This window comes from Sorghum bicolor, chromosome 4 (assembly GCF_000003195.3).
Source record: "Sorghum bicolor cultivar BTx623 chromosome 4, Sorghum_bicolor_NCBIv3, whole genome shotgun sequence".
NCBI lineage: Eukaryota > Viridiplantae > Streptophyta > Magnoliopsida > Poales > Poaceae > Sorghum > Sorghum bicolor.
The window spans coordinates 61,641,555-61,659,251 of NC_012873.2; the positions used below are offsets into that span (position 1 = coordinate 61,641,555).

Consider the following 17,697-nt stretch of genomic DNA (forward strand, 5'->3'; position numbering starts at 1 on the left):
GATATAAGAGACCTGCTTGATTAGCCAAAGCATACGATGAGCTTAAACAATGGTTTACTGTAGTGAAGAACAGAGATTCAGTAACACTGGACATTTTCCCCCCGTCAAGGCATAATCCACCATCCAATACATTCATGGTCACTGGGACTCATTCATGAAACAAGATTGAGAAAGTGCAGCGACTTAACTGAACAAACCGAAAGGGGCAGGTATGAATCGTATGTGCGAATAAACAATCGATTCAAATCCTATCGAATCTTCAATCTACCGAGTGGGTACAGCACCAGAAAATAGCAAGCACTGGCTGCAATTATGGAAAGGTACTTAAAAGCTGATCAGGTCATCCTTCTTCGGATCTGGCTTTTTCGGCCCATCCTGGGAGCTGCTACCTCCCTTCTTGCCAAATATCATCTCGTCGAGATCATCAAGGATATCATCATCTCCACCTGACCTTGCTCTCGCGGCAGCTGGTTTTCTGACAAGGGCGTCTTCATTGCCGATAGCAGTCGAATCTTCATGTTCTGTGGCAATCGGTATGACAACTGGTCTCTGTTCTGCATGCTCTGAGGCCCTGGGCTGCTTCATCTCCTCGTACTTCGATAACACTTTCTGGATCTCATCGTTCACGCTCAAGGCCTCAAAGAGCACAGCTTCGTTGTCTCCAACGGTCTCAATAATCCTCTGGATAGTGTGCTGAGATTGGTAGCATTGTTGCACAAGAGTGGCTGTCAAGTCATCCTGTGGTGATAACAAAAGTAGTCAAACAAGAATCTTTAGATAGTTTGATTTGTGCTAGTCTAACAAACAATATGCCTATTAAAGTTTTCATTTAGCGAGAAAACAGTTGGTTTTATAAAGAACTGTGCAAAATCATCCTACTTCAGGATGCAAACAACAGAATAGGTGTAAATAATTGAAATATATACCCTAATCCAACAAAAAGTTGCAGTAGATATAACTTCAGGACGCAGTGGATGTGGTTGTTAACAGGGAAAGCAGTTAGCCAACTATGCTCAACAAAACATGGAGTACTTTTTCAACCATTCTGATTCCTAAACAACTGTATAGAACATGCACTATATTAAGTTATCAATCAACATGAACAGCAAAATGTTTCCACTACATGCAATTTGGTAGTCTACCACTTTATCACCATAAATGCAGCACAATAAGCAACATGCCCTAAGTATGTTTCATCAGCAACATGACACAACAAGCAGTATCTTTTACTGCAAAAGATCCATAAAGGAAATCTCACGTGTGAAAATAGATAATCACATCAGGATGGTTGAGAACTTGATAAACAGAGTAAGAGAAAAGTCAAATGAAATTGGGACACAGTACCTGCAAAGCATCCTGTTCAGGGGAAGACGAAAGAACAGTTGAAAGAAGTTCTATGCTGTTACGAGCTACATCAAATGCTTCTTTTGTTTCTTCAGCAGTATATGTATGAACATGGATGTCTTCGAATGCTTGCTGGGGCAAGCTTGAGTCAACATCAGCTTCAGCAACTGACCGTGGTGGAGTAAATATGGGAGCCAAGCTCTCATTGTCACGTCCAGGAAACCGCACTCCTCTTGATTTCAAGCTCTATACATGGAAATGACCTTGGTTACAAAGTGCAAAAACATTCTGTGCAAGGATAAATCATATTGATCTTCTGCAGCACTACCCCATTATATTTTACAATAAGATATGATATTACAAGCACTTCCATTGATCAGAAGAAAGTAATGTGCCAAGACATTGATTTGATATCGTGTGGATGTCTAAAATAATCAACAAGACATAATGTATTTCCATAAAATATCATGTTTCAAAACAACCAGTAAATTATTATGGATAATAAATCCAGAACTATAGGAATGATACAAGTGCTGCCTAAGGCGCTCATTATAAGTACTTGGTGAGCGCGGTTGGTTGCACAGGAATATAACCATAAAAATGTAAGTAAACTATTAAGTACAAAAGCATAAAACTATGTGAAACATAAATAGCTCAGTGATTGCACTAAAGCAGCCTTACTTAAGCATGTCGCTACTAAATCAGACTTTTTCCCTATGATTGCATCATGGAACAACAAAAACTATTCCACTTTTATCTTTTGGCATGAACTAGTAGAAGAAAATAAACCACTGCAGTATGGTAGTATGAGTTAACTGGAACAAGACACAAGTTGTGCAATTGTTTTGGTTGAAGCAATGGTAAACAGAATTAAGGCCCGTGTTTGCAAACCTTGTATGTTTCCTCATAGACTGGTAGATAGCGGAGTTCATCGCCAGACTCCCCCCATGCTTCAATCAGCATAAGGGTCTTGTTCCTGTTATTCACCACAGTCTGAGGGTCATCAATCAACCTGACCATCTCATCAAGAACACGCTCGGCCGCAACCTCTGAGAAGGCTTTCTCACAGTTCTTCACAATAGTCTCAAGCAGGACCAAGGAGAGGTACTGGACCCTCGCATCCTTCAGCATGATCCTCTTCTTGATCCCACGTATAAGCTCCACACTGTTAACCTTCTCCGTGTTGATCAAGTCGCAAATCTCCAGGTTTGAGTTCCAGTCAGGCCCGTCCAGATTCTCCGAGGTGGCGTCCTCAACAATCTTGTCAGCCGGGGTCTGCCCCTGGAACAACTCCTTCATCTTGAAACTCATGGAGCTCATTCCAGCCGTCATCTTTTTGCTGACCTCCGTCCCGGTGATCTTCAGGCGCTCGCCAAAGGCGCTAACCTTGTCCATCAGGTTATCACTCATTTTCGCTGCAGAAACTCCGAATTAGTCGAGAAAATGGGCGTGCTGCGTTGAAAACCCCCGAATTCTGCAAACTTTGCACAAACCCGAATTCTGGAAGCTAAATTGCTGCACCTCGGGTAGACTAATGTTGCGCGGTAAGGACGAAAAACCTACTTAGACCGTTTATATGATTTCGATTAGCAAATCCGCAAAGTCAAACGAACTCCTATAAGATCCCGACCAAGCAGGCTAGGGTTTACTCACCACCAACAACAGAACCTAAAATAAGAGTTGATCCAAGCCGATCTCCACCCCACGGCAGTCCAGCACCAGTAGAGGTCGACGCCGGTGGAAGGAGAAGCCCTGCCGTCCAGCGGCGGCGGAAGAAACAGCAGGAGATGAAACGGGTTATGAGAGGGAAATTGGGGGAAAACGGCAGGGGAAGATCAGGATACTGAACACGGAATTTTGGGGAGGGAAGCAAGAGAAGCGGATTAGGAGCAGGGGTCGAGGGGCGTAGGCGTACCTCCGCGACGGAACTGACGAACAGAATATCCAACAAGAGCGGCTTCTCTGACCCGTGGATTCCTCTTTCCGCGTCGTCGGCGTCGTTGCTTCCTGGTGAGTTCTCCTTCGGTGCCTTGCAGTTGCGGTCTCTTTTCTGCCACTTTGGTTATTGCTTCTAGACCAACCATAAACCCCGTTCCTCCCTGTCCTTTTCAATCTATCTTCGATATAATAATACGCTATTTTCCCCGATCGGGCAGTTACTTTTTCTCTTTATGATTTGTGTGTAATTTTTAATCATAAAAAATGAATAGGAAACTCAAATTCCATGTTGAACTTGCTCAAGCGGAGATGAGATACCTATAAATAATTTCATAGGCAATGAACTTATGAATTCAGGCTGAATGCTTCGCCAAATACTGCTCTTTCAACGGTTGATACAATATTTAGCCGTTCACCGCAGGCTCCGACTTTGGCAGCACAGAGAAGCATAAGCAGGGTCAACGGCGCACGGCGTACACCGACGTATTAGAGCATTATTCCCACGGGGATATGCCACGACTTTAGAAAGGTGCCGTGTACCGACCACCACCGCCAAACATCACGACGCGCGGGGGCAGGCAGGCCGGTCAGCAGGCAATATCACAACAGCTACAGCTTAAAAGAATTCACAACATGGCGCCATGGACAACACACACGCACCAAAACTTTCTGGCCGCACTGCTTTAATCTTGCAATCAACAACCGGGGGATGGAAGCTGCCAAACGCCACGGGAATAAGCAGCCGCTACTCGAGTTAGCACAAATGGCATCCTACCGAAAACAGCCTGCCATTACAGATGGCAGCGCTATATACACGATGAATATCTGATAGGTTAATGCAACAGTTAACTCTTTTACCCAATTTTGCTGCCTGACGTCAACAGATTCACATATGAACATACCGAAAGTCTAGCTTGAAATAGCTGTGACCAGCATGACATAATACAGACACAACTCCAGCAAAATATTCATAGTTGAAGGCGCACAGGCACCCAGTGATGCTTCAGCTTGCTTGTTCTCAGACACCTATCTCAAGACGGCCATAGACTACTACACTAAGGTCTGGAATTTTTCGCAGATTGCAGCATGAGGTACCTGTAAACAGACATTTCAGATTCATGATGCTAACACATATTGTCATATACAGGCATTAAGAATCAAGTACTCATATACTGAATATTATTTGAGAGAAAAAAAAGGTTGGAGAATGCAAACATATACAAAGCGATTTTTATGCAGATGACTCTCCAAATGATGATTTAGAGCGTGAAATTTAGAAAGACTCTTAGATGTTCTTACAAGTGCAATGCAGTTTTCGAAACCTGGACTTTACGAGTTGGGTCGTTCCAAACCAATTTAGGCAAATCAGTCAATTCAATAATAAGGGTAAATTAGTCCGCAAGAGCTGCCTTATAGGATAATAATGGAGACAAGTGAATGCATACCATCCCCCTTGGGACAACTACAAGTGCTGAGATGTGTGAATGATTGCTAGCAAAGAAATAAAGAAATTATTGCAGAGACCCATAAGAACAAGGCATCACTGCAATCTGAAAACCCAACATTCAAGGGATAAGGATTACCTGCAAGTGTAGAACCCAGCAGCATACCATGAATTCAAGAGAGCAGCAAGATCACTATCAAGATTTGGGTTCATGCCCATACTCGTGCTTTCCTCCTTTCCAGTATCAGATTCGTTTCCTATATTGATGACAAAAAGTGATAGTGAGACGAAGTATATATGTGCATTGCCTGACACAAGCTCACACAATTGGTATTGCAAGGGATGTGAGTTTTTGGCTTCTTCTTATGTGTAATGTGCAGTACATTCATAGAACTAGTTATTCTTGCAAACATATTTTAAGACATTTGCAGAAGAACGCCACTACTTCAAACAAGAAGTTACTTACTTTGGGCTCCAGGCAGTCCAGATATCGTACTTTTCATAAAATTAAAGGCACCTTCAGCAGTCATCATTGCGGCCTTAGCAACTTGATCATCATTGGTAGATACCTTTGTTGGGGCCTGCATGAAGTTTGAAACACTAGGGTATGCAGTGCTTGCACCTGGGCATTGATCACCTGAAAAAGATTGTATTTACATGCAATGGCAAATGCACAATACATATGAACAGATGAAGAAGGCACAAACTAAGGCACCTACAAGTCAATGATACGCTGCAGCCAGCAGTAGGTGGCATACAAGAAGAACCTCCACTTGGTTGGCCAGCTGAACAGCAGGATACTGATACCAGGGGAACATTCCAATTGCAGCATGAGGATTGAGAGGTGGAAGAGTAAGGATCTGGTGCTGTGGCACTATAGACAGGAACTTGCTGCTGTTGGGTTGTAGAAGCATATCCTGGTGCTTGATAATTCCAATAGTTTGTTTGTTGGAGTTGCTCAAGAATGTTCCGACTCTTCTCCTCAAGCTCATAGTATTGCCTCAGCAATTCATTGTACTCCCCAGTTTGCTGGCTTGAGCTCAAATTTCCATCAGCATCAGTACTAGCATCTGTGGAGAGCGTTTTAGCCTCTGAAACATGTGTCTCTTTGCCTGGACCAGTTTCTTGAAGAGGAGCTTGCTCAACTGTCAGCATTTCTTCAGAGGGCTGCTGCTGTGTCTCTGACTGACCACAAGGTGTGTTGTCACAGTTGGCATCTTCCTCTCTGCACATTTAAAATGTATGAATGGAATGAAATTAAACTCTATCACGTCTTCCAAGAATGTAGCGCCAAGACAATAGCATAAGAATTTAAAATTGGATACATAAAGGACAAATGAGCATGGCCAAATCATTGATAATATCAGGTAGACAAAATAACACATGTCCTTAAAGAATAATCTGTAACGCTCAAGTTTCTACAAATTTCATAAGTAATTGATTGCTCCCATCAATTAAAATGTGAGATCCGAAAGCTTTAGCTGTCCCCATCAATTAAAATGTGAGATCCGATTCCAAACAGAACAGTTGTGAAACAAATATGTGAGCAGCAACCAGCTATTTCTCAACAGGCTACCCGTTTTGTATCGGTCCCAACAATCATGCAATTCTAATCATGTAAAACACCTCATTTGCTTTGGATAGCATAGGCACAAGCAAACAGACTAGTTCACACTGAATCTCTACAACTAAAACACTCGCAGAGCAATCGTCCACCGGCTTCGCTCGCCTCAGCCCCCCGCGATGGCTCCGCCTGGCTGAAAAAAACCCTGCGCCGACAGGTGGGACCGGGCAAAGATTTGGCCGCTCAACCCTCTCTCCATGCACGATGGCCTCGATTCCCATCCCACCGCCGCTGCCTCTCCTCCGCGCTCTGTGCACGGACCAGTCACAATGGGCAAACTCTGTCGCTGCTCACAGAGCCAACTGGAGGCCCTCATTACCCTAGTCTGCGAGCTCTCCTCCACTGGTCCTTCGACCACTGCTGATGCAATGGCTCCCTCCCTCGTCAGCAATGGTGTCGCCAGCAACGGCACGGGCAACCGCACCAATGTTCCTCTCCAGCCTCCCCCGCCTCAGATAGGGCGCCCTCCAGTACACCCTGCAGACCACCGCCGACACAGATTCTTCAAAGTCAGCGGCGTAACACGTGAGAAGCAAGGAGAAGAGTAGATCTATACATCTACTCCATTGATGTCATCGGCAAGACCTGCATGTTCATCTCCTACACCTCCAACATCTTTCCCACGGTAAGTTGATTCTGTTCACTCTTTTTCTTTCCGGCTTGAGAGCCTTACTTTCTTCATGCACTGGCACATTGGCAAGGAGTAGAAGCAAGGCTACCCACATATAGTATTCCCAGCCAAGTTGTTTCTATACACAACTATTTGATACGTATCTGGATGTGGTATTAGGGAGGTGAATACTAGATGTGAAGCTTTCTTACGTGGGGGTTATCAGGTACCTAAGCATTATGATTATAAAATCTTGATTGAATATGTAAATTCTAGGAGTTGTAAATTAAAATGTTTAAGGGAATTTTGTGGAATTACTAATAAGTATATTGATGCTACAGTTATACAGTCTATAGTTTTGATCTACAAGTGTATATGTTGTAGCCCAGATGCTTTCTAGATATGTTTTTTTCGATAGTCTTGGAACCTTAGCCATCTAAGTGCGAAAAATCAGAAATTTGTTTATTATTGTTCTTGATTGCTCACTGCAACAGCTAAGCACTGAAATATTGTTTGACGATAAATTGATAACCATGTTGATGTGACAAACTGTGAATTTTGCTAGCTCAGTTGTATACCATTGCTTCTTCCAATTTGCAATAAATCTTTGAGCTTATAATATCAGTTAGCTATTCTGTAGATCTCAGCGGTGAAGTTTGAAAATACTGAGGATGTATTTGCTTCTTAGCTTACTGAAAATTTGTCTTTTTTCCCCAACTTGTGACAATTAAAACTAGGTCACAACTCATCTGTTTATTGACTTTATAATCTTTTACTTTGCTACATGTAGAATAGTGCCCCGCTGTTCATTGGTCAAGAAGGGGCAGCAGGTCTGATAATGGAGCTGCTATGTTGACTTTTAATGGGCTCTCTTAAACTCCAGATTTCGATAGAAATGGGTTCCACTCTGGAACAAGTACAATATAGAACCTAGGACCTCAGAATGATTTTGCGTGTTCAGTTTTTTTTTTTTTGAAAGATCCAGATTAGCTACTTCTTCTTTCTTTCTTTTTTGAAAAATGTGGACTGGCTGCAAACTTATATTAATAAGGAGAACTATGAGAATGTGGAAGTAGTGCCTACAGGAGCACCTTGGAGGCAGACTGCCAACAAAGGGTTTAAAAACAAATACTAATTACTTAAACGAAAGGTAAGATGACTAGGTCCTTTGAGCATTGAGCATTTTGCCCCTGTTGAGAACCCAAAGGATGGATTCTTCATGGATTTCTACAAAGATAAAGTTTGTTGCCTTCTTCTTGACCATGAAAACTATTTCATTTTCTTTGCTTCCAGAGTATGCAACATATGTTTGTTGCTCAATCTGCTTCCTTAAATGGACCTCTGGCGCTTATGAATAGCTCTTAAAAATGTGGGAAAATTAAATTTAGATTTGCACAAATTTAGTGGTTCAAACAAAAGCAAAAATGGGATAGAATGATCAGTGTAAAACCAATTTTGTTGTTAAGGGTTAGTAACAATGATTTGTTTTTCTTTTTTTTCTTAGCACGAACAAGCAATGTTTGTGTAGCAAATGCAATGTTTGCTTTCAGGTTCGTGTCGATTTTTTTTTATATTTCTTTTTCAGTGAACTTTTGTAAGAACAACAATTTTTATTGAGATCAGCTTGGCAGTTGTATCCTGCTTGTCGCTATTCAGTGTAGAGTTTCTATTAACAGTCAAATTATTCCCTTACAAATTACAATTGCTGAGTATTTTCGTGATATGGGCTACAGTGTCAATATGATGGCCTGAATTGTTGCAATTTTATTGGCATGGCTTACATTTGTATCTCTACATGATGAGTCAATGATTGGCATTGACACGGTGATGCTTGATGCTGAGCAGTTAGCACAACCAGCTGCCAAAGCAACTACAAAAATCAGATGTAGAATAAATTTTGTGCTCAATATAATGATATTGCAACTAAGGTATTTTTTTAATATTTTGGTATGGCTATGTTCAGTATACCTATGGAGCTTTTACTGTCAAAAGTAGGGAGATGAAAAGCAGTTCACTTTCCTGAGAATGTACCTATGTGATTAGATTGGTTTAGTGGGAATAGATAAAATTCTCATTTTGAAAGAAGCGAAATTCATTCAACAATCTTGATATATTTGGCAAGCACATGCTGACCGTCTTGGGTTATGACACTTCGAACAAGAACAGTGCACTGAGCTTGCCATGCATTGTGGTTGCCATTATAGTACATGAGTATAATAGTAACACACATCTAAACTTAAGTTATCATGATATTATTTTGTTCCCATTGCAACGCACGAGCATGATCCTAAGCTAAAAACGTCAGTATACTCAGATACTTACCCATCCGCTGCTCCAGCAGTAATGGGCTCCTCTTCTTCTGCAGTAGTAGCAGTAGCAGCAGCTTGTTCGGTCTTCCCATCCTCACTTGGCGCTGCTCGCTTGCTCTTGCAATGCATTTCCTGCCAATCATCAAAAATTAGCCCGATGCAAAATAACATTTTGCAATAAAAGGTACACGATGCCGATAAGGTAAAATCTCCGCTCTCCACCCCCAATCAGAACCCCCAGCACCCACCGCGCCTACCCACCGACGCAACCGACAGCCACCTCTCAACGCCCAAAAACCCTAAACCCTAGCAGCTGCGGCGGCGGGCGAGGGGCAGCTGTCCCGGAAGTCATAGAAGCCGGAGGAGACAAGCAAGCATACCTTGAAGGTGCACATGGCGCGGTCGAAGGCGTCGACCAGCGCCGAATCGTCCCAGAGTTCGCCGCCCTTGCCCATCCCCGAATCGCGCCGACCTCTCTCGCCCTAGCGGAGCCTGCGGGCTTCTCTTCCTTCCTCAGTTCCTCGGCTGCGCCGCCTTTCGAGGGAGGGCAGTGAAATGGAAAGGCGCATTCCCGATTCGCCAAAGTCATCAGAAAAGGAAAAGGAACCGCACGTCCGTCCGCACCCGGCAGGCCAGCCCATGTTTCGGCCCATCACGAGGCACATCGGTTGGTCCAGCATAGCACGTCGGCCCATCGAGTTCATATTGGTCCTGGGCCTTCTCCATCACGTTACCAGCCCTTTGCACGAAACGGCCCAACGGGCCATTGATAACCCGAGCGAGGCCTGTGTGGCTCCTGTGTCCTTGTGAGTGTGAGTGACTTCGTGACGAGTCCCGACGGAACCAGCAAAAAGAAGAAAAGAATCCTTCCCCAAAAAAAAAAGCAAAAGAAGAAAAGAATATTGTTTGCAGAACCAAGGGACGGAGCAACGCGTCGTGTCATGGTGGCGCGCGAGAAAAAGAGGAAGGTCACGTCACATCCATGCATCATCATCCATGGCCTGTTGGCTTCCTTGTTCCTCTCGTGCATCATGGCTGCATGCATGCGAGCACGGGCGTCCGTACATCAGTGCCGGAAATGGGCGGCGATCAGTTTCCAAACAGTGAGGATGATGGTTAGTCAGTTGCTCAGCCTCACGTCACGCGTTGCTTACTGTGTTTATTATCTTCTGGGTCTTTTTAGTTCATACCAAAAACAAAAAAAAATCAAGATTTTTGGTCACATCGAATCTTTCGGCACATGTAATAGAGCATTAAATATAAATGAAAATAAAAATTAATTACACAATTAACCTGTAAATCACAAGATAAATTTTTGAAGTCTAGTTACTTTTTAATTGGACAATATTTGTTAAATAAAAACAAAAATGTTACAATGTCAAAATCCAAAAATGTTTTGTATCTAAACAAGGCCCCTGTTTCTTCGTGGAAGCATTGCATATTTGCATTGTCCAAAGCTTACGAGTACATGATCTCATCTTGGTAGCATTTGCATGTTTGAGGCCTTGTTTAGTTCACGCTGAAAATAAAAAATTTTCAAGATTCCCCGTCACATCGAATCTTGTGGCACATGCATGAAACATTAAATATAGACGAAAACATAAACTAATTAGACAGTTTAGCTGTAAATCACGAGACGAATCTTTTCATCCTAGTTAGTCTATGATTGGATAATATTTGTCACAAACAAACGAAAATGCTACAGTATCAAAAAATTTTCAATTTTCAGAAGTAAACAAGGCCTGAGCCTGGGATGGGAAAAGCAGAAGAAGATTTTCTACTCTACTGCAAAAAGTTCAAGTGTGTGGGGGGAGTATGGGGCACAGATGCATGAGAGCAGAAAAGAAGGCCTTGAATGCCGGGCGGGTGGACGCAGCATGCACGCACGTCTGGTCGCCGTCAGGGCGGAGGACGGAGGGATCGGTCGTATCCGCATTGGGCGCCGACGCTGCCGCATCCTGCTGCTGCCGCTGCTGCCTTTCAATTGCCGCGATCGAGGCCACAGGGCCCGCTCCCATCCCACAGCGCCCGCTCGCTTGACGTGATGAGACCTCAGACCGGAGCGTCCTCTCCCGTCCTCCGTCGCCGGCCACACTGTTGCGTCTGCGCCCTGCTGCGGCGGTGGTGCATGCTGCCCCTAGCAGGTAGCAGGCAGGCTACTGTGTACTACTAGCCGGTGCAGCCAGCCAGCCAGCGGCTGCTGCTGGTACTCGATCCCTTGTTGCTTCTCCTTGGGGCGCCCCCCAATCATAGCGTAATGGAGTGCCTCATCATTCATTTCCCCCCACTTCTCCTCTTCTGTGTGCCACAAGTAGTATTTCCTCTGCCCAAAGCCTTTCTCCTCCTCCTCCTCCTCCTCGGTCCGCGTGCAGTCTGAGCCAACCGCCCGCCCGTCGTCGCCCACAGATTCCTTGACTGCATGCATGCTTGAGGAGGATGATGAGCATGCAGTTGAGCTGAGCTGCTTCTGCTTCTCACCGCCAACAGGTCGAAAAAGAAGAACCGCCAGCTGCTGTAGCTGCATGCTACCACCTCAATTTAATTTGCTGGGTTGGTCTACAATGTGCAGTATGGTACTTATCCGGGGTTTCTTTTTTTTGCCAAACTACGTAATCAAAATTCTTGCTGCCATGACAGTGCATGATATGTGGAGGAGGCATGCATGGCATGGGCATGGGCGATCGAGTCCATGCAGCCCCCGACTGACCGAGCGACTGCTTGGTCGCACGAGTACAGACTGATGAGACCACGTGGTGCGTCTGCGAGCGCAAAAGTAAAACGCTACCTAGCGGTGGTAGCTTTTGATGCAATGCATGCTTCAAAGTCAGTGCGAATTCGAACGCTGGCGGAGCAAGCAGGCAACGGAGCAGTGCAGCAAGTGGCGTGGTCCGGTCCGGTCCGGTCCGGTCGTCGGGTCCCGTCCCTTCACGGACACACACGTATGGATGGCATTGTACGTACTCCTTACTCTATGCATGTACGTGCGAGCTGACCAGAGAGAGAGAGAGAGAAAGGCAAGCCCCAGTGCAGTGCATGCATGGCGAGACCTGCTGCGCTGCAGCAGCAGCTAGCAGGGGCCGCCCGTACCCGTACTAGGGCTATACTAGCTAGCACTAGCGCCGGCCGAGGCCGGCACTGCGCGTGTACACATGTGCGTGTCGTGTCGTCGCGGGCCGGCCGAGAGCAGGCGGCCGGCCGGGGCCCTTGCATTGCATTGGCGCTTGCATGCGCGAGTTGGCATGCACGGCCGGCCGGGCATGGGCATCGATCGGGGCATGCATGGATCCCGCGGAAATCACGCGACGCTCAGGTCAGACGACGGCTGGCTGGATTCTTCTCCCTGTTCGTTTCTGTATGCATGGCTGAGCAGTCGCGACGCGGTCAACCACGCAAGCTCGCCAGCTGAGCACTCCGCGCGCGCTACGCTGCATTGCTTGTGCTGCTTGCCTTGCAGTTGCAGTAGTACGGGTTGCCGGCCACCGCTTGCATGCGTACGAGACGAAAGCATGCATGCTCTACATCATCTTTCAGTCCTTCCCGGCCGGCCACCGTGTCGCTAATGTTCGTAGCTAGTGCGTGTGTTAGAGCGAAATAAAATTGAAGTAAACTCCGATCCCCAGTCCCCAGAGACGATCAAGTCAAGCTATACAGACGCAAATATACGTACAAGAAAGCCAGACTGGTCGGGTTCGGTGGTATAATAACTAATAATACTGGAGTACGTACTCTCGATCATTTCTCCAGTGGTAGACTGCACGTCCTACTGTAGTTTCGGAATGGTAAAAAAACGGGAGGAGGATCGATCGGAGGAGCAGGGGCTCGGGTATATCTTCCATGGATCGGAGAGGGCCGGGCCAGGGAAGCTAGGAAACAAAAGTAGGCAGCTAGAGGTAGGAAGCTAGTGAACGAGGGTAAACGGTGGTGGTTCTATCAAGGCTTTCCAAGAGAGGTCACTTCAGTCGGTCGGTCGATATATCACAGCAGGCGACGTCCATCCATCGGGCCGGCCACGCGTGGCCACCAGCGATCGATGCAGCCATCACAGCTGCATGCCATGCCAGCATGCACGCAGGGCCGACGTCGTCCCAACCTCCCTCACCTCGTCGATCGTCCTCCTAGATTTTACTTCAATTCCAGCTCTCGCCTCCTCCTCTTCTTTCTTTATTGATTGACGCAGACAATTGCATGCACGCATCCTCCATTTCATGCACTAGGGGTGTTCCCTAAATGACCAAATTGACATGCGCCTGCTGCTACATGCGTAGTAGTACAAGTATTATTGTTGCAATATTGCTACATGTGTACTTGCACTAGTCCATGGACGTACTCCCTCAAGTCCAAAAAAATAAGTGTACTTGCATCTATCATTTGAAATTTGTTCTAGAATAAAAGCAACCATGATGTATATAGACTAAATAATATATACATACATAGGACCATATGACCAGTCCATAGTTGTTATTATCTTCAGACAATATATATAGTTTAAGTAGTCTTTAATTAAGATGGGTTCCAAGGAAGATAAAATTATCCATATCAAAACCACCAGCTAACACAAGGTGGGAGAGAGAGGGAGGGAGGAGTAATAAAATACTCCATCCGTTCATTTATCTCAGTCGTCTAAGCAAAAAAATCAATAGTCTCCATCGTTTTGAGGTGGCTGTTGTAATTATAGTTGTGTCTCACATGCGTGTCGGTTGTTCCTTGATTACATGCGCATGTCTCCATGGAGAACCTAGGCTATCCTGGCCGAATTGAATTAATTAAATCACTAAAATTTATTGCAAAGACGTGGGTTATTTGTGCTCCTTAGTCTCTAGGCACAAGGCTTAAACGAAGGAGACTAATGGACGAAGGGAGTAACATACTGTTCTATGGATTAGTCTCACAATGTTTCAGGTAGCTGGTGTAAATTATTCTAATGCCTACGTAAGGACTGCTTTTGAACAACATTGTGGTTGCTTTAAGTACACTTCTAAATATTGTTCACCTAGTTATGATATGTTCTTTCTCTACTTCTAATAAAGCATCATCATCACACGATGAAATAGCTTCTGATAGAGATAAAATGCAATTTTTAAATAACATTGATATCCTCCGAGAATCCTAAAAGTGCCCTTATTTTTAGAACAGAGAGTGTTCCTATACCCTATGCTCATGGGTTAAAATCTTAGAAGGGGATGGGAAAGGACTTCGATCGAGGTTGAGTGAGATATAGGAGCCACGGGTGGCCTTGCCTAAACTCAAAAGGGTATTAATACTTAACCCTAATAACTAGTAGTGTTTACTCTAAATTTAAAAGGACCATCTTTCATTTGCACCGGCCTCTCCTAACAACCCAAGTTGTTGAATTTGCTCTAACAAATTCTTACGTGTAGTAGTGTTTCAATCTTTTTTAAAAAAGTGCTTACAATTATACTGTTAAAGTAGATGTATCATAATATTTTAGTAAAAACTATAAATCTTCTAAAGTGACAACTTGAAGGGTCGAGATGGCGGACTAGAGAGAGGGGGGGACGAATAGTCCTTTCTAAAACTTATTGCGTCGGCTAACCGAAACAAATGCGGAATTAAAACTATTGGTCTAGCCAAGACTACACCCCTCTATCTAAGTTCTCTAGCACCTTAAAAAGATCCTAAACAAGCAAGCAATGTGCTACCTTAGTAAGAGCTCATCTAATCAATTCTAGGAGCAAGGTCACACAAACCTATGCAACTAGTACTTTGCAAACCGGGGGAGCTCCTACTCAAACTAGTGAGGCAAAGCGCACAAAGCCTAAGCTCACTAGCAAGCTCAATAACAAGGCAACTAATGCCAAATTAGAGAGCGCAACTTACTTAGCTACACAAACTAAGCAATGTGACTAACAAGGTTACGCAAACCAAATTAGTCACGCAAGGGAACTACTTCTAGCTACACAAGCAAGAAGGTAACTAGCAAGCTACACAAGCTAACTAATTACAAGAGCAACTACACAAGCACAAGTATATGAATGTAAGAACAAGCTTGTGTTAGGGACTTGCAAACCAAGAAGAACAATGTTGACACGATGATTTTCTCCCGAGGTTCACTTGGTTGCCACCAAGCTACGTCCCCGTTGAGACAAGCTCCAAGGTTGCCACCGGTCCTCTTGCTAGTGGTGACCTGCAAGTCACACTCTCCCACGTGGAGTGCTTACCACAAGCTCTAGCACTTGACCTGGGCGAACCACTTGTTGCTCTTCACGTCTCGCTCAACTAGAGTTGCTCTTCGCGATCCCCGCATGGTGAGCACCGTACCCCTCACAATCTCTTCTCCGGAGCACCGCACAATCTCCTTGCGTGCTTCGACGGAGTCACAAGCCACCAAGCCGTCTAGGAGGTGGCAACCTCCAAGAGTAACAAGCACCACCGGCTTGCAACACGAACACCTAGTGCCACTCGATGCAATCTCTCAATGCAACGCACTAGAATCGCTCACTCACACAATCAGATAATCACTATCAAGCATATGTGAGTTAGAGGCTTCACTAGCACTCCCCAAGCATGGACACTAAGTCCCAAGGGTGTTCAGCACTAGCCAAGGCCGGCCACCACTTCTATTTATAGCCCCAAGGGCTAAACTAGCCGTTGCCCCTTCACTGGGCAAAACACGAGGGCACCGGACGCTCATAGGGAGCCACCGGACGCTCAACCCCCAACGTCCGGTGCTCAGGCGTTCGCCACGTGTCACTAGCCATTTGAACTCGACTGTTGCCGCCAACGGCTACTGCGCACGCACGCCTGCACAGCACCACCGGACGCTCTACTGCGTCACACCGGACGCGTCCGGTGCACACCGGACCCGTGCGCAGAGAGATCCGCAAACTCGCACGGTCACCGGACGCGAGCACTACAAGAAATCCTTTAATCCGTGACGGATTTTTCGTGACAAATTATAAGAATGTCACTAAGTCATAGACACATACCAGTACTGGTTATTAAGGCCCATTCCAGCCCGGTACCAGCATTGGAGTATATAAGAACGAAGGCAAACCCTAGCCCAATACTCCTCCCAGTCTCCCACAGCCCACAGTCGCACACTTCTCGGTCCTTCCATCTGTAGTTGACACACTGAAAGCCCTAGTTTGGTTTTGGATAATTGATGAAACCCTAGTACTAACCTCTATGCTAAGTGTATGTAGACTTAATAAGGTTGGTACATGCCAAGTGATGGAGCAAGTGATAATCATGGTGATGATGGTGATGACCACAAGATGATCAAGTGCTCAACTTGGAAAAGAAGAAAGAGAAAAACAAAACCCTTTGGAGATCAAGGCAAAGGTATTGCTTAGGGTTTTGGTTTTGGTGATCAAGACACCATAGAGGGTGTGATCACATTTAGGATAGATAGCCGTACTATAAAGAGGGGAATTCTTTGGCTAAGCGGTTGTCAAGTGCCACTAGGTGTCATTGTTCATGTGCATGCATTTAGAACCTAGTGAGCTAACTTAACTCCTTCGAAGAAAATGTTTGTGAAAAAGCTAACACACGTGCACTTGTTGGTTTAAACGTTGTGGTGTTGGCACACTTTGAGAAGAAGGTGGAGTTTGAAAGGTAGAGAGAGGATGGGTTCCTCTCTCCCTCCCGCCGAGCTTGCGAGGCGCGATTCGGCGCTTTTCGAGAAAATGAAGTGCATATTTTCTATTGCGCCGGTGGGAAATTTGGAGAAGTCGCGGGAGTGTTTCTCGCTGAGAAAACACACACCGGACGCTGGCTTCTGGAGCACCGGACACTGAGTCTGAGCGTCCGGTGCAAACAGTGCCTGGCCCAGCTAGGGTAAGGCACCGGACGCTGGCTTGAGCGTCCGGTGGTTAGCGTCCGGTGTGCGGGCATTTTGTGACCCTCTCTGCGCATGGGTCCAGTGAGCACCGGACGCTGAGGGTGCGTCCGGTGGCTTGCGTCCGGTGAGCGTGCGAGTTTGCGGAGCTCTCTGCGCATGAGTCCGGTGTGCACCGGACGCGTCCGGTGCTAACTTGCTCAAGCGTCCGGTGCTCTGCAGGTTACCGTTAGACTCTGACACGCGGCTGACGTTGGAGCACCGGACGCTGGTGTTGAGCGTCCGGTGCCCCTTTAAGAGCGTCCGGTGACCCCGAGTTTTGCCCAGAGAAAGAGCCAACGGCTCTATTTGTTTGAGGGGCTATAAATACGTGTTTGGCCGGCTTGGTGCTCACTCTCTTGGCATTCTAGCATACTTGACATCCTTGTGAGCCTAAGCAAACACCTCCCACTCATCTCCTTCATAGATTAAACATCTTTGTGAGATTGGGAGTGATTCCAAGTGCATTTGCTTGAGTGATTGCATCTAGTGGCACTTGGGGATCGTTCTAGCTGCGGTTTTCTTGTTACTCTTGGTGGTTGCCGCCACCTAGACGGCTTGGAGTAGCGGAGGAGGATTGGCACGAGTTGG

At 45.7% G+C, this 17,697-nt stretch overlaps 2 protein-coding genes across 5 annotated transcripts; both read right to left on the reverse strand.

Annotated features, from left to right (window-relative positions):
* On the reverse strand, positions 21 to 3,424 carry LOC110434565 (TOM1-like protein 2). 4 transcript variants are annotated; one of them, XM_021458832.1, is made up of 6 exons: positions 3,260 to 3,424; positions 2,998 to 3,096; positions 2,838 to 2,903; positions 2,236 to 2,759; positions 1,345 to 1,590; positions 21 to 738 (listed from the first exon to the last, which is right to left on the reverse strand). In XM_021458832.1, exons 4-6 carry the CDS (start codon positions 2,752 to 2,754, stop codon positions 325 to 327), a joined length of 1,179 nt encoding a protein of 392 aa, XP_021314507.1. In that variant the 5' UTR covers positions 2,755 to 2,759; positions 2,838 to 2,903; positions 2,998 to 3,096; positions 3,260 to 3,424; the 3' UTR covers positions 21 to 324. The 4 variants fall into 4 exon arrangements, with proteins under 4 accessions (XP_021314507.1, XP_021314510.1, XP_021314508.1 ...); XM_021458835.1 differs by having other exon boundaries at positions 2,866 to 2,903; positions 3,260 to 3,359; XM_021458833.1 differs by lacking the exon at positions 2,838 to 2,903 and having other exon boundaries at positions 3,260 to 3,422.
* LOC110434566 lies at positions 3,949 to 9,834 on the reverse strand. The gene is made up of 6 exons (XM_021458836.1): positions 9,650 to 9,834; positions 9,283 to 9,401; positions 5,446 to 5,951; positions 5,193 to 5,363; positions 4,866 to 4,983; positions 3,949 to 4,377 (listed from the first exon to the last, which is right to left on the reverse strand). The coding sequence occupies exons 1-6, from the start codon at positions 9,722 to 9,724 to the stop codon at positions 4,338 to 4,340; spliced, it is 1,029 nt and encodes a 342-aa protein (XP_021314511.1). The 5' UTR covers positions 9,725 to 9,834; the 3' UTR covers positions 3,949 to 4,337.

Bases quoted from the DNA above. Each gene is read 5' to 3' on its own strand.
- LOC110434565 (XM_021458834.1), bottom strand. From the start codon at position 2,754: ATGAGTGATAACCTGATGGACAAGGTTAGCGCCTTTGGCGAGCGCCTG. The intron at 1,591-2,235 runs GTTTGCAAACAC...TTCCATGTATAG, and splicing joins TCTATGAGGAAACATACAAG to AGCTTGAAATCAAGAGGAGT. The intron at 739-1,344 runs GTACTGTGTCCC...TTATCACCACAG, and splicing joins CTGAACAGGATGCTTTGCAG to GATGACTTGACAGCCACTCT.
- LOC110434566 (XM_021458836.1), bottom strand. From the start codon at position 9,724: ATGGGCAAGGGCGGCGAACTCTGGGACGATTCGGCGCTGGTCGACGCC. The intron at 9,402-9,649 runs GTATGCTTGCTT...GATGATTGGCAG, and splicing joins GCGCCATGTGCACCTTCAAG to GAAATGCATTGCAAGAGCAA. The intron at 4,378-4,865 runs GTAATCCTTATC...GTCTGTTTACAG, and splicing joins GCTGGGTTCTACACTTGCAG to GTACCTCATGCTGCAATCTG.